At 37.2% G+C, this 16,474-nt stretch overlaps 1 protein-coding gene across 2 annotated transcripts; it reads left to right on the top strand.

The window, feature by feature from the left end:
• The first annotated feature begins 2,227 nt into the window (after nt 1-2,227).
• LOC121732032 (C-type mannose receptor 2-like) lies at nt 2,228-15,770 on the top strand. Of its 2 annotated transcripts, none has more exons than XM_042121779.1 (10): nt 2,228-2,294; nt 4,314-4,332; nt 9,733-10,020; nt 10,374-10,556; nt 11,274-11,561; nt 11,686-11,853; nt 12,572-12,832; nt 13,717-13,905; nt 14,059-14,289; nt 15,529-15,770. In XM_042121779.1, exons 1-10 carry the CDS (start codon nt 2,262-2,264, stop codon nt 15,696-15,698), a joined length of 1,830 nt encoding a protein of 609 aa, XP_041977713.1. In that variant the 5' UTR covers nt 2,228-2,261; the 3' UTR covers nt 15,699-15,770. The 2 variants fall into 2 exon arrangements, with proteins under 2 accessions (XP_041977713.1, XP_041977711.1); XM_042121777.1 differs by having other exon boundaries at nt 2,234-2,315; nt 4,228-4,332.
• Nucleotides 15,771-16,474: the final 704 nt, after the last annotated feature.

The raw sequence follows: 16,474 nt of genomic DNA, 5'->3' as shown, positions 1-16,474 counted from the left end.
TCGCTCAACACGGAGACAAGTTTTACGCTCGTCCGATGTTTTTTCGCTAACTTAAGTTAATCTGTAATGACGCTAAAATGTTCATGCTCCAGGGCCCGTACCACGAAACCGTTTTGAGACTCAAACAATCGTACGAGAATGCCGCGTTCTACTTTAACGAACGAGAAATGACGTTGTTAGAGCAGGACGCGGCATTCTCGTCCGATTGTTTGAGTCTCAAAACAGTTTCGTAGTAGGCCTGCTGATTCGGGTTATCGTATGAAGATAGTGTAGTGTATATTCGTTATGCTGTGACGAAACCGTACATACTACGAGTACAGTGATCGCGAGAACAGGAAAACAATGCGGTATTTCTTGTATTGCGTGCGCGCCGTCCTCCCTTCTGCATGGTTCAATTCACTAAAATTCAAACGGTGAATTGAGGCACAAAAATATGCATTGGCGTACCGAGGGGGGGGGGGGGGGAGGAAGGAGGGGGTGGCAGCTGCCCCCCCCCTGGATCATGTTGACGTCCCTACTAAGTATATCGAATATGGCCCAGAACCTGGGTAATTTGCCCCCCCCCCTCCCCCCTGGCACCAGAACCTGGGTAAATATGTATGTCAAAATATAATTTATATTAAATTTGAACCTCGTTAATTTGATTATAACCTATAATTATTACCCAAAATGCAAATCAAAAGACAAACCTGATTGATTCATAGACCAACGTACGTGCCAAGCTTTAAGCCTGCGCATTGTGCTAACGCATCGAGTCCAAATTCAACACTTTGCCCAAAAAGCACGGAATGGTGCTCTCAACTTATAGCCAAGTAGGCTTCTACACGTTGTGCCGAATGCCAATACGCTGGCTCAAAGCATTGGCCCAATTGTACAGAATACAGATACTATACACATTGGGTCTACGTATAGAGCCTGGTGACTTCAATCACCCATTACGAGTAACGAAGAGCCGTGTCTCTTCATTAGGTACCTACTGGCTGATGACTGACCAGACCAGGCTCTATGGCTCTTGTAAAGAGAATATTATAATAATTATTACAATAACCAAACTTATCTTCATCCTCTTTCACATGTACACATTTAAGCAGCAGCGGCTACGTGAAATGGGACGACGGCCAACCTGACCGCAGCGGCAACAACACCTGCGGCTCCATGTTGTACAACGGACTACTTCATAATATACAATGTGTCCCGAAACCGGTGTCCGATCCTTTAATGTCATGATGTATGGTATATTTTAGTGACAAATAAGCTTTAAAAAAATTTTTTTTTCCTCCAACTTTTGAAAAAAAAATCTCTGGCTTCATACTAATCTGACCAATACTTCATAAGTAAAGCGTTATAACTTTTAAACTATCTGATTTAGAGCATGGAGGATAGAGAGGTAAAGGAATTTATTTAAGATGAAAACCTCTTCTATCTTTTTAAAATAAAAAAGAACCAGTTTGCGCAAGATTTCACAAAAATCCATTAATAAAAAAATACACATTTTTTTTTCTTAAATTTTGGTTTTTCTATTGTTTAATTCCACGAAATTTATAACATTTAGCCTGTGTAGTTTATAAGCGTAGTCCACAAGTTTATCTATCGAATGAGACCTTTTTTAGGGTTCCGTAGCCAAATGGCAAAATACGGAACCCTTATAGATTTGTCATGTCTGTCTGTCTGTCTGTCTGTCCGTCCGTATGTCAGAGCCACTTTTCTCCGAAACTATAAGAGCTATATAAACTTGGTAAGTAGATGTAGTCTGTAAACCGCATTAGGATTTTGACACAAAAATGGAAAAAATATTAAAAATTTTACAGGTACAACTGAAACAAAAAAAAATTTTTTCATCTAACCTATGCGTGTGGGGTATCTATGGATAGGTCTTTAAAAATCACATTGAGGTTATAATTTTTTCTAATCTGAATAGTTTTCGAGAGAGACTCTTCCAAAGTGGTAAAATGTGTCCTCTGTTTACTCTGGTTACTCTTTTTTTTCTGTGTACTCTGGTTTTCAGGAGAAAACATAACAAACAAAGTCCTATAATATTGATCAAAAACAAGTTTTAATACAATGACTGTCAGCTAAGTACATGACCTTACAAGTCAAACCAGTCGCAACTGTGGAGTGTGATGGTTAGATTTTCTGTATAATCTTGGTTATTTTATAATAATAATTAACCTTAGTAATATTATTATAGTTTGAATTTTGTACTGTGTATATCATTAGAATTATTAAAGTGATGCTGAGCTGCGCAGCGTTATAATGTAAAAATGTTTCCTAAATGTTTACTCTTGTGCCTTCTCGTTTGTGTTTTTTAGGAAAAAGTAAGTGTTTCGTACCGGGGAATACCCAGCGTGTATACCGTATTTGTTGGAATTGAGTATTGAAAAAATGTCAAGCTAAATATATTTTTATCAGTTTTATGCATCATCGCGTCATGCCTCGTTTTGGTGTCAACTATTATGTAGTGTTAGTAATTTATTTCTTTAAAGAAACATATATTCGTCATAATATATTTAAACACAACAACATGGTCTAGGGATATTTCAATTAAACCTAAATAACTAAAATTCTATTAACTATTTGTTAAAACACCGTCTACACATTAAAATAAACCTTGTTCAATAGCATAATATCTAATCTGATAATAAACTTTTAGATAAAGTTTAATTAAAAAAAAACTTAGAAGAAGAGGAAAAACTCAGACAAAATTTCAATCTTAACTTTATTTTTGAATCATCAAAACCTAAACAAAACAACATTTTTTATTGTTGAAAACTTAAAATTAATAATCCGTGGATCCAACTAATACTCTCCTGACACATCTGCAACGGTTCTGCATACTCTAAACAAGGTTGTCAATATTCTGTTGTGGAATACTATCCCAAGTCCTGCTAAGATGAAAAGAAAAGCTGGTTTTCATGCATAACCTCTTCAGAGAAATTCCTAAGAGCTCTTCTCTGAAGGCATGCATGAACCCCAGGGATTCTCAATAGAATTTAAGTCAGGGGATTGTTCAGGCCATTCTAAAGCTTGGAGATCACGCTGTTGTAACCAACTTTAACGATACGCGCCGTATGTGGACGGGCATTGTCGTGCATTAGCTGGAATTTTGTCCCATTTGCTGTCTGTGGGGCAAGATTACCGGCTCTAGCACCTCATCTCGGTATTTTAGAGCAGTCATATTGCCTTGTATCCAAACAAGGTCCGTTCTACCGCCGAGTCGATATACCTTCCCAAACCTTAATCATGCCACCTTGATATGCATGAACTTGTTGGGGGTGCTGCAGTCGATTCCAACGTCCACTGTCTAGGTTCTCTCCAAACGCGTACTCTTCGCGAATCAGAATGAAATCCAAACCGGGATTCTTCAGTGAAAAGCACAAGTGACCATTGAGAATGGTTCGAGTTTTCGTATGCAATAGCCCATTGTAATCTTCTTCTACGATTGCCTCTCCTTAGCGCTGGTGCCCAAAGTGGAATTGACTTCATGCAGTCGTCTTCTCAAAGTTTGACCGCTTACCAGCAAACCATACTCTCTCTGTAGCATTTGAACCAATTGCATCGCCGTTACATTTGCTTGACTTCGTGCAGCATTTACTATGAATCGGTCCTGTATGTCCTGTCCTCCTGTATGAGGTCCTCGGTGCCGTTCCACCACTTCCCCCGTGACACGATAACGTGACCAAAGCCCGTAACGCTCTAATTGGTCCTCATGGCTTCAGAAACTGCAATTTGGGTAGCGCCAGCTTGAATCAAGCCCACTGCTCTAAACATTTCGTTCCTGGGGTCAAGTGTCTAAGTGGCATGATTAAATGAACACCGGAGATGCGTTTGACAGCAATTTTTATAAAAAAATAGTTGTTTTGTTTAAGTTTTTATGTTTCAAAATAATTAATAAAGTTAAGATTGAAATTTTGTCTAAGTTTTTCCTCTTCTTCGGAGTTTTTTTTTTATTTAACTTTATCTAAAAGTTTATTATCAGATTAGATAGGCTATTAAACAAGGTTTATTTTAATGTGTAGACGGTGTTTTAACAAAAAGTTAATAGAATTTTAGTTATTAGGTTTAATTGAAATATCCATATTGTGTTTATTTTTCGATTCGGTCAAAAAATTGTAAACGACCAAAAACACGTTCTGGTAAATTAGCTTTTAGACATGAACTTCAAACATGACCTTAAAAGTCAAACCAGTATATTATTTTATTTAAAGTATCTTATTATTTCTGTTTCAGACATTATAAAAAATTTGGTGATCCTGAGAAGTGCAGCGTCATAAACAAAAATGTTTATAAAATGTTTACTCTTGTGCCTTCTCTCTTGTGTTTTTAATAAAATAGGTGAGTTTTTCTACTGCTTCAACTGTATTTCAAGAATAGTAATAAATATCTAATAAGTATTGAGTGAAGTGATTTAGAACTAGGTATTCTACGTCTTATAAATGCAAAAGTTCGTTTGCTTGTTATCTATACTTCTATACTATCTATACTAATATTATAAATGCGAAAGTATCTCTGTCTGTCTCGCTTTCACGCCAAAACTACTGAACCGATTGTAATGAAATTTTGTACACATATAGTCTAAAGCATGAGAAAGGACATAGGCTACTTTTTAACTGGAAAAGGGGGTTGTAAGGGGGTGAAAATGCGTAAATTTGGTCAAATTAAGTTAGTTCCAAAAACTCAAAACAGATGGCGCCAAGAGTCCCCTAGATCGCGCTATTGCTTGCTCATGCGTGTTTCTATAAGACGTGGTACCATGTTGAGCTATATTTCTCGATTTTTCCGATTATTACACACGTTATTAAACTAATAACTCACCTACCAACTTAGATATCAAATTCAAAAACAACAGCGCCAAAACTACTGAACCGATTGTAATGAAATTTTGTACACAGATAGTCTAAAGCCTGAGAAAGGACATGGGCTACTACTTACTGGAAAAGAGGGTTGTAAGGGGGTGTTTATGCGTAAATTTGTTTAAATTAAGTTAGTTCCAAAAACTGGAACAGATGGCGCCAAGAGTCGCCTAGATCGCGCTGTCGCTTGCTCATATGTATTTCTATAAGAGGTGGTACCATGTTGAATATTATTTCGATTGTTATACATGTTATTAAATAACTCACGTACCAACATAGAAATCAACAGTCTACCAAATACCAATAATAATTAGTAAATAGTTTATGGGTATTGGGCAAAGCTAGAGTTGTGTAATGCATTATGCAGCTAAGTTGTGTAACGCTAAATAAGCTTCAAAAGGTATAAAAAAATTTAATTAAAAAAAAATATATTATGTGCACACTACATGGCTGTTTCGGGTATTTTGATTTAAGGGGTACCAGGTTTTTAAAATGCTTTTGACACCAATTTTATTGACACCGCGCGCTATAAACTGAAGTCCACGCGAACGAAGTCGCGGGCAACAGCTAGTCTTTTCATAATTTCGATCCTCGGGAAACGACATAGGATACTTTTTCTCCCGGAAAAATGAAAAATGTACGGTCGCCAACAGAGTTGCTTGTAATATGATAATAATAATAATAATAATAATAATAATAATAATATACTTTATTGTGCACATATTATTGATAACATTACAAATACAAATAGGTACAATATAATTAACTGAACTGCACACAAAGGCGGCCTTATTACTTTAAAGCAATATCTTCCAGGCAACCTTCGCGTTTTTAAGATGAAAAACTTAGGAAAACGGTGATGTGCAAAAGTATAAACACTTTGACAACAATTGACTAATCATATTACATAAAATATATTATATTCAATAAATATTACAATAATCAATAACATATATTAAATATAGTAATTAGTATAATACATACATATTATTACATAATATACAATACTTACATAAAATTAAATACTTACAATAATGATATTATATTTTATAATATATACAAAATAAGTGGTCATATAAAAGGAATATTTAAATGAAATTAATAATTATTGTTGACTGACGATTGATGAATTAAAATAGTAATTGAAAAGTAACGACTTAAAGTGGTTTAACGTTTTCGCCTGCCTAATATGAATAGGTAAGGAGTTCCAAAGTACAATGGACTTGACAGTAAAGGAGGAATGAAAATATTTTGTTTGATGGATGGGAATGTTGAGGAGGAGTTTTGAATGGGAGCGGAGATCTTGCCTATCATAATTGTGGAACATATAATTGTTTTTTAAATAACTAGGGTAATGGGAGTCGAATAAAATGTTGTATAGTAAGGAGAGTATGCGAAAATCACGGCGATAACGGATTGGGAGCCACTTAAGCTTGAGACGGTATTCAGTGATATGGTCATATTTACGTAAGCCGAATATGAACCTCAGCGAAAGATTTTGGAGGCGCTCAAGCTTGTTAAGTTGATCTTCAGTTAGGTTGGTGTAGCAAGCATCAGCATAATCTAGAAGGGAGAGAAACAGGGATTGAGCTAATACTACTTTGGTTTGTGTAGGAAGAACGTACCTGAGACGTTTTAAGGAATGCCAGGTAGAAAAAACTTTTTTACTAACATTTTGAAGTTGTGGCGACCAAGAAAAATTTTCATCGAATGCTACGCCGAGACTTTTCACAACCTTACTAAATGGGATTGTAATACCATTGATAAGAACGGGAGGTAAGGAACTATGGTCAACCCTGGAGACTAGTCCCGGGCTGCCGATTAGGATTAATTGGGTTTTTGCGGGATTAATAAAAAGTCCATAGTTCCTACTCCAGTCACAGATCGTCGACAAATCTTTATTCAGATTACTGATGGCTGTATGAAGACCGCTCAATTCTGACTGGATGTATATTTGTAGGTCATCTGCATACAGGTGATAAAAAGAACTAATTGAAGCTATTATGGAATTGATGAATAATGTGAATAAAAGTGGCGACAGCACTCCACCCTGCGGAACACCGCCCGAAATATTACTCCAGTCCGAAAAGCCATCAGATAATTTAACTCTTTGTCGTCTTCCTACTAGGTAGCTTCGAAGCAAACAAATTACCGATGGCGAAAGGTTACACGAAGCAAGTCGACTTAAAAGAATATCGTGGTCAATAGAGCTAAAAGCATTACTAAAGTCCAGCAATGTGAGTAAAGTGAGCTTTTTTTGATCCATTCCTAACCGAATATCATCAGCAACTTTTATAAGAGCAGTTGTTGTGCTATGGCCAATACGAAAGCCTGACTGTAACGGAGTAAGCAGACTATTGCGCGAGACATATTGTGTGAGCTGGTGATGGATTATCCTCTCCAGTACTTTGGATAAATAGGGTAGGATTGAGATAGGACGGAAATCAGATGGAGTTTTGGGACGGGAAGATTTAGGTAAAGGAATAATATAGGCTGTTTTCCAGACATCGGGGAAGGTAAAGGACTCTAAACAGGTATTAAATATGTGAGTAAGTAATAATGATAATATTATATTATAATAATATATATAATAATAATATTATATAATAATAATATATATAATGATAATATTAATAATAATAATTAATTTATGCATCTTTGTAGCTTGGAGTGAAATCTGCACAGATTTTGTATTACTTATATAGAGTTACTTATTTATATAATCACGCACACTCACACACACACACACACACACACACACGCACACTCACACACACACACACACACACACACACACACACACACACACACACACACACACACACACACACACACACACACACACACACACACACTAACACACACTAACGGTCATTCCCAATATTTGATCTATCTCTGGTTTTGCCCTACTAGAGATAGGAATAGCTCACATTAGACATTAGAGACATATATTTTATGTCAATTGTGAGCTATTCCTATCTCTAGTAGGGCAAAACCAGAGATAGATCAAATATTGGGAACGGCCGTAACACACGCACAGACACATACACACACACTCATACACACACTCATACACACACACACTCACTAACCCGACTTCACCAGTTACCAAGATGTCGTTCTGTAACCGCACTAATGTAACCAAGACTGTGTAAAGTGTATATTTGGGATTGAGGCCTGGTGTCCTGAAATACAGGCTCACGCCCAGTTTAGGCACCAGTCTCCCACAACAACCTAAGATTGTTATCCTATAGTCTAAGTTAATTATGTAATTGAATCTTGTGGTGAGAAAATAAATCATTATTATTATTATTATTATTATAATAAGTAGGTACTTAATTCTACCTAAATTGCAAAGTCTTGATATTGATTTATGTCAAAGATGCAGCAATTTTTTATAGGTATGAATTATGAAACTCATAAACAACCATCATTACTTAAAAATTTCTTGAGTAATAAGAGTTATTTAAATATGTAATGTACCTAATGTAATGTTAAGCATTGGCGTAAAAATCAAGTTCGCGATACAAATGGCAAAAAAAAACGGAACCCTTATATCTATAAGGGTTCCGTATAAAACAGACGTCATGACAAATCTTTTTCATGATATCTGTCTGTGTGTGCTTCCGTATAAAAGGCTGTGACAGCCTATTTTCTCCGGAACTGTAAAACCTTTAACCTATTATGTTGCAGCTCATTAAGAAACTAGGTGTATTCGGTAAACCGCATTAAGGCGACGCCTTGATAATTTGGCTGTAGCGATATCGATTTTTCTCAGCAATGACTAAAGCTAAGAAATTAAAGTTCTTTGTCAGTATTCATCATGTCTTTGTTTTTGAATTACTCGTAGCATAACACGATTGGTCAACTTTTATAACACAGAATAATCAATCAACAAGACCTCTGTAAAAAAGGGATTTCTATTTTGCCAACAGAGGAGACTGATTATTTTGAAATTAAGCGACAAAAACCATTTATTATTTTTAAATTAAGCGACAAAAACCATTTTGTCGCTTTCGCCCTTTCCATTTTTTTGCTGTTCCATTGCTTGTTTTCTATAAGAAAACATCTGTTAGCCTCTGTGAAAGTTCTGTTGCCGCTAAGAATAACAATAAATACTAAAAACAAATTAAATCATTATTTAAGGGGGGCTCCTTCCTATACAAGTAATTTTTTGGCCTTTTTTTGCTCATCGATAATGACAGGTACGCACTTGAAACACTGGTGTCGGGATACATTATAATATAATAAGACTATCAGAGAAGTTGATTCATATGCAGATTGCGGACCTATGTAATTTGGGCCGCGTTATGTCAAAACTAACCGAAAGATTACGACTAACGTCAGGCCTTACATAAATAAGAAAACTATTAGTCCGGGCGCGCACTAGCGGCCAAGCCGCAGCGGCCAGGCCTCGGCGGCCATCGAGAGAGCTATCTCAGTATATTACCATAGCAAAAGGAGGGGAAGTAAGTTATCTTCATATAAAGGCACCGCGCGCGGCTTGTATGTTTGTGCCATAGTATCAATGCGTCGCCACGTACGGCACACAACAAAATCTCGGCCAGTTTTATAAGGCTGGTACCGCCGGGATTTTGTTGTGTGCCGTACGTGGCGACGCATTGATACTATGGCGCACAAATTCAAGCCGCGCGCGGTGCCTTTGTATGAAGATAACTTACTTCCCCTCCTTTTACTATGATATTACCGCCTGGATAAACCACGCGCACCTGGGACGCAACGCGGTCAGCGGCCACACCATATTTACGATGGCCGCTGTGACCTAGCCGCTGCCGCCTGGCCGCTAGTGCGCGCCCGGCCTTATAGCTATTTGGATGAGGAAAAGTACCTAACGCATAACAATATTACTGTGACATTCTAGAATCCAAACTCGATAAACTCATCAGAGGTGGCTATGTATACATCAACGAAACGAACAATTTTTATCATCTCCGCAACGACGCAACCCCATTTTCTTGGCTTCACGCTAAGGCGGCGTGTGAGCTGGAGGACGGAACTCTCTTTTTTCCTGAAAATGAACACGAGACAGAAACTGTCATAGCCCACTTCCAGGACACATGGACGACTGAGAAAATCTACGTCGGCATAGTCAAGCCTACTGCAATTCGAAACCAAATCGACGCTGCAGAGAGCTTCAAAACTATGGACGGTAGGTCTACATAAAAGAGAAATATGCAATTGTAATTTTTTTTAGTATCTTAATTGGTAATAGCTCAGTTTTTTAAACCTGTGGGTCGCCTCTATACCTTCTATCACCAGAGATCGAGATAATTATTTTATTTACAAAATAAAAACAATAAATATTAAAAAGATTGACATATTTTGTAGAAGAATTTAAACAAAGGATATTCATTACATAGTTACCTCTATAGGTATATAGGTACGTACTTAATAAAAAGGAAAGTGGAGGTGGTCGCATAACACATAAAAAAAGTTGAAAAACATTGAACTAGCTATATAGAAAAACATTGAACTATAAAAAATATGGATATTTTGTTGAAGGTCGGGCATTAGAAGACGTGTATAGCAACAGTTGGGGACAAGACCAGCCGGACAACAATGAGGGCAATGAACACTGCGTGTGCATGTTCAAGAACGCATTACTCCACGACTACCCATGTTTGAAACCATTTGACGACGTCCACTTTATTTGCAAGAAGACAGAAGTGGCTTCACTCAAAAAAGGTAAATAGAATATGCAATGTGTCCCGACACCAGTGTCCGATCCTTTAATGTTATGAAATATGACATTTTTATAAAGTGGCATGGCAATTATATTTTCGAAATGACATTTGCAACTGTGAAAAAGAGAAAAAAATAGCCATTTCCTCAATAAAAATGCCGTATTTTATAACATTAAAGGATCGGACACTGGTGTTGGGACACATCACACATTGTATACTACTACAACGTAAAAAAAATTAAAAACAATTGTAAGTATTTAAAGATTTAGGCAAAGAACAAAGTTTTTCTTCGGTTCGTAACTTCGTACAGACTACAGGCCTACGAACTACGTGCCTACGAACTACGAAGACAACGCAAGTGAAGACATCTTGATAACCTAAAGTAAACTGTCAGTTCCAACTTATAAAATTAGCGATTTTATTAAATATACAATAATATTACGTTGTCTTAACGAGACAAACTAAACCACGATTACGTCAAGTCGTTAAAAGTCAGGTTCTAAATCGCTAGACCACGATGGTTCCAATGAATGCATGGGCTTCAAATGATGTCTGCTTACGCCAGGCCACCGTGGCCTGGCGTCATTGACTACTAGTCTCAGTTCAAACACTCTTCTAGTTCGTGAATATCTATAAAATAAAACAATCCAATCCAGCCAATATCGACTGTGTACGAACCGACATCAGAATTTAATGCATAATATTAATTGATTTTTAGATTGCAAACCTGGTAAGTTCTTCATTAATGACTACACATATTTGAATGAAACACGCAGCTTCTACAAATTTCACAACAAAGATGGCGTATTGTCTTGGCTTCACGCTAAAGCAGCGTGCGAATTGGAAGGAGCCACTCTTTTCTTCCCGGAGACCAAATACGAGGCAGAAGTAGTCATAGCCCACTTCCGGAATTCATGGACAGCCGAGAAGATCTACGTCGGCATAGTCAAGCCTACTGCAATCCGAAACCAAATCGACGCCGCAGAGGGCTTCAAAACCATGGACGGTAGGCATCTACAATCCACAAAAGAGTTTCATGCGATTGTGAAGTTTTTTGTAGTTACTTGATAATGTATAATAGATACTAGGTAAACTACAAACAGTAGATTTTAATAATTATTTTCTTAAAGGTCGCGCTTTGGAAGCCGTGTATAACAACTGGTCACAAGGGCAGCCGGACAACAGGAGGGGGGCTGAACACTGCGTGTGTATGTTCAAGGATGGATTACTCCACGACTACCCATGTTTGAAAGCCTATAACGACGTCCAATTTATTTGCAAACAGACAGTAACGCAAAGTAGGTACCATTGCATTTGATGAAAATGTTGATTCCTGGGCACATAGTGGCGCGGACCTACGTTGTTCGAAATATGTCAATTCGAGAATAAAAGAGTCATAATATTTTGTCGGCTGGGTTTGATGCAACCAAGTTACGTAGGTCAGGCATCTGCCTATGAATCAACTTCTCTAATAGTAGGTACCATCGACGAAATTGATTCGTAGGCAGTTGACAGACCAACGTCATTTGGTCGCATCGTGTCAATTCAATGTTAATTGTGATCCGTCGGCTGGGTTTGACGTAACGCGACCAAACTACGTTGGTCCCCTATATGCCTATGAATCAACTTCTCTGATAGTAGGTATCTACATTTGAAACGCTCATATTTTCCTTTCTCTAAAGACCGTAAAATAAGTGATTTTGGGTGGTAATCGTTAGAATGTTGCAATGTTGCAAATAAATTATTCTAGTAGTAAAGAGCAGTAAAGTATCAGCTAAGGCTTAGCTGTAACTTGTAAGCCATAAAAAAGAAAAATATGTATAAGTAAGAGTAAAATTCAAACTTACAATTCCAAATAAAGAGACCGGCAGGACTGCCGTGAATGGGCCCTTTAATATCATGTCTTCTTTTCAATTGACAATAAGTTATATTTTCATCACTTTTAAATTACGTTGCAGGGCAGCCCATTTCTGGGGTCTATAAAATTTCCATTGTTAGATGATTTTTTATTTTTAGACGCCAAACCTAACAAATTCTTCAGAAAAGGTTACAAATATTTGAAAGCTACAGAAAGCTTTTATAAAATTCACACCATACCCAGAAACTGGAACGATGCAAGGACCACCTGTGAGCTGGAGGGGGCCACTCTCTTCTACCCCCAGGATGAGGAAGAGGCCTATGCTGTCATATCATACTGGAATTCTACTCAGTTATCTTTTTGGATACATATTGGGGTTTCCGCGCACAATGTCATAAACGTCTACGAAACTATTGATGGTATGCATTATCACATTTATTTATGTATAAACATTAATCTTTATTTATAAAAATTATGTGTCACATTGTTTGTCCGCGTTGGACTCCTAAATTACTGAACCGATTTAAAATTTAATTTGTACATCGTGTGCAATTTGAATCAACTTGAAAGATAGGATAGCTTACATTTCATACTCAATTTAGAGTCACAATATTTTTTTATTGAAAGTATTTGATAGTAGTAACAATAATAATATCTGTTCACTCCAAAGTCCAAACGATTCTGTATCTGCTGACTGGATTGAGTAAATATTCAATAGATGGCGCCGTAAGGTTAGGACTTAGGACCAAAGGATTCTATTATACAATATGTCGCAGCACCGGTGTCCATAAAAATAGAGCCAATTCGTCGACAAAATATGCCATACATCATAATAATGTATGGCATATTTTGTTATTAGTCATGAAGACCACCATGTCTTTCCATATAAAATGTGTCTCACACCGGTGTCCCAACTCCGATCCTTTAATGTCATAAGTATGGAAAGACATGGTGATCTTCATGACTGATGTACTCCTTCTGTTCCCCTTGGATAGTTTACTACAATGCAATGTAATAAAATAAGAACCTTAGTGTGACCTTAGCCACAACGACAGAAGACCGGGTCTTCTGGGATCTTATAAATTATTTTGTTTACGTCTGAAACAGTATCTAAATGTCATACACATGGTAGCATGTCAAGCCGAGTTTGAATAATTCATGCAATACACTTAAAAAGGTATAACAAATTATATTGTATTAATAACAGTAAAGACAAATACGTTAAAAGTACCCTGCTAATTATAATATTGCTGCGTCATTTTCTGGCAATGCAGATCATGCAAAGAAACATAATTTACTTTAGGTCTACCAGTAGAAGAAGTGTACAACGAGTGGGCTCCTGCGGAGCCGAGTGGGGGCTCGGAATCATGCGTGATACTGAGACGAGATGGACTCATCACTGATGACGAGTGCGACTTGTCCTGGCCCTTTATATGCAAGAAGACGGAGGCGTCGCTACGCTGGAACGACCTGTGTGGTCTCCCAGACCCAGGTAAGTTTTCGCTTAAGTCGCCTGTACCTTGTCCAAGCAGGAACATTTTTGTAAAAATAAAGTGGTAACACAAAAATCACTTATAAGTTAATATCCATAATATAAAATAGCTGTAAATAATAAAAATTTACTGCCATAGTTTTCTTTTTTCAGTGTACACATATCATAATGCAACAGACAGATGCTACAAATTACATTTAACCCCAAAGAGCTGGAAGGACGCGTACACCACGTGCAGTGTAGAGGGGTCGAGGGTTGCAGTTATCAATTCGGATGAAGAAGCTAAAATATTTGTTGATATGATTAAAAGTTCATCCAATGATCTCATAGGGGACGCAGCTCACTTGGGTTTCAAGTACGACAATGGATGGAAAATTTACCAAGGTACAAGTTTAAAGCGCCTGGACAGTGTCTTGATTCGGGTCACTTTTGTCACACATCTAGTAATGCAGAGACTCGTGGCTCTTTGGTCGTTTTAAATAGAACTTGTGTGGGATATATTATAATGTATATGTTACGCTCAAAGACCGAAATCGCTCAGTGAGCGAAAAAATAGCTCACAACGCGTTGTGGTCACAGTGAAACAGCCACGACGCGAAATTCGCGTTGTGGCTCTAATGAAAACGGCCACGACGCGTTCTGGCAATCACAAAAAGACCATAACGCGAAATTCGTGTTGTGGCTGATATGCTATTCGTTTTTCTTGATTTATTCTTGATTGATTAATCGTCCATAGGTATGGAAGATTATATTTAAATTACCACGCGTACTACAAAATATTTTTTCTCTTACTAAATTACTGCATAACGTGTTTTTCATTATTATTTGAAAATATCCATATTTCCATAATATCCATGCTAATATTATTACTGTCTGTCTGTCTGGCGCAACGTGTTATTGTTGTTGTTGTTTTTTTTTTATATAAGGTAATCTGATCTTAATCTTAATAAATTATAAAAATTTAGCTTTATTTTTATTTATATAATTTAAATATGTTACTACTAGTTGATGCCCGCAACTACGATGCGCCAGACATACAGTAATAATATTAGTACGTATGGTATGGAATTATGGATATTTTATAAATAATAAAGTAAAACACGTTATGCAGTGATTTAGTAAAAGAAAAAAAAAATTGTAGTACGCGTGGTAATTCAAATATAATCTTCCATACCTATGGACGATTAATCAATCAAGAACAAATCAAGAAAAACGAATAGCATATCAGCCACGACACGAATTTCGCGTTATGGTCTTTTTGTGATTGCCAGAACGCGTCGTGGCCGTTTTCATTAGAGCCACAACGCGAATTTCGCGTCGTGGCTGTTTCACTGTGACCACAACGCGTTGTGAGCTATTTTTTCGCTCATTGAGCGATTTCGGTCTTTGAGCGTAACATATATATATAATTTACATGAGAAGTTTTGGTCAGATTAGTTTGAAATCACGAAAAAAACTAAAATGGCTGCATTTGACAACCGCGAGAGAAAGAAAGAGAAAAAAATTGAAAGCCAATTTGTCGATAAAATATTATGTTATACATCATAACATTAGAGGATCGGACACCGGTGTTCGGACACATTGTAGAATTATAGTTAGTTATTTCTTCTTTATCCTCCATAGGTACACATTTAAGCAGCAGTGGCTACGTGAAATGGGACGACGGCCAACCTGACCGCAGCGGCAACAAGACCTGCGGCTCCATGTTGTACAACGGACTACTGAGCGCCGTCAACTGTAACGACAAAAGAATTTTCATCTGTGAGAAATCAATCGTTTCCTCTTCCAAATAAAGCTGTCTTTTGAAGGACAACCAGGCAAATTCGTTAACTGAGCTAACACGTCATATTTTTCTGTTCGTTTTCAACGTCCACTATACAGTATGTTTGTGTAAACACCGTTATCCTTGAACCCATCAATTAATGACCGTCAAAATGAACAACTTTTTCTATGCTGGGAACTCAAAAAAATCCGTCTTCATACCCATACGGATGCTCGGATCGGCAATTTGTATGGGTATGAAGACGGAATTTTTTGAGTTCCCAGCATTGTTCTCATAGAAAAAGTTGTTCATTTTTACAGTCTTATTTGATGGTTTCAAGGATAACGGTGTTTACACAAACACACTGTATATTCTGTATGATATCACTTGGTACTCAATAATAGCCAGCAAATAATTGTTTCTGGTGAAAACCAATGGCATAGTCCCCAGTACAAGAAACTAAAAATTTTTTGATACATACAAATGCAAAACTTTGTGAGTATCTTTTTTGCGATGAGTCCGACAAACTTTTCTTGATTCCTGAATTATTGTCGATATGACGTCATAATGACTCCTCGTACATACATACAAGTTTCATATTTTGATTGTCGTCAATTTGTCCGACAAAAATCATGCTGCGTATGAAGTGTCCACCACCCCAAAAATGTCGATGTGACGTCACTATATGACTTCTCATACATACAAGTTTCATTTTTAGGGTTCCGTTATCCGTACCCAAAGGGTAAATAAAAACGGGACCCTAGTACTAAGACTTCGAAGTCCGTCTGTCTGTCTGTCCGTCTGTCT

Source organism: Aricia agestis, chromosome 11 (genome assembly GCF_905147365.1).
Source record: "Aricia agestis chromosome 11, ilAriAges1.1, whole genome shotgun sequence".
In the NCBI taxonomy this organism is placed as follows: Eukaryota; Metazoa; Arthropoda; class Insecta; order Lepidoptera; family Lycaenidae; genus Aricia; species Aricia agestis.
The sequence above is the reverse complement of the archived record's forward strand: the minus strand, read 5'-3'. Positions and strand labels throughout refer to the sequence as shown.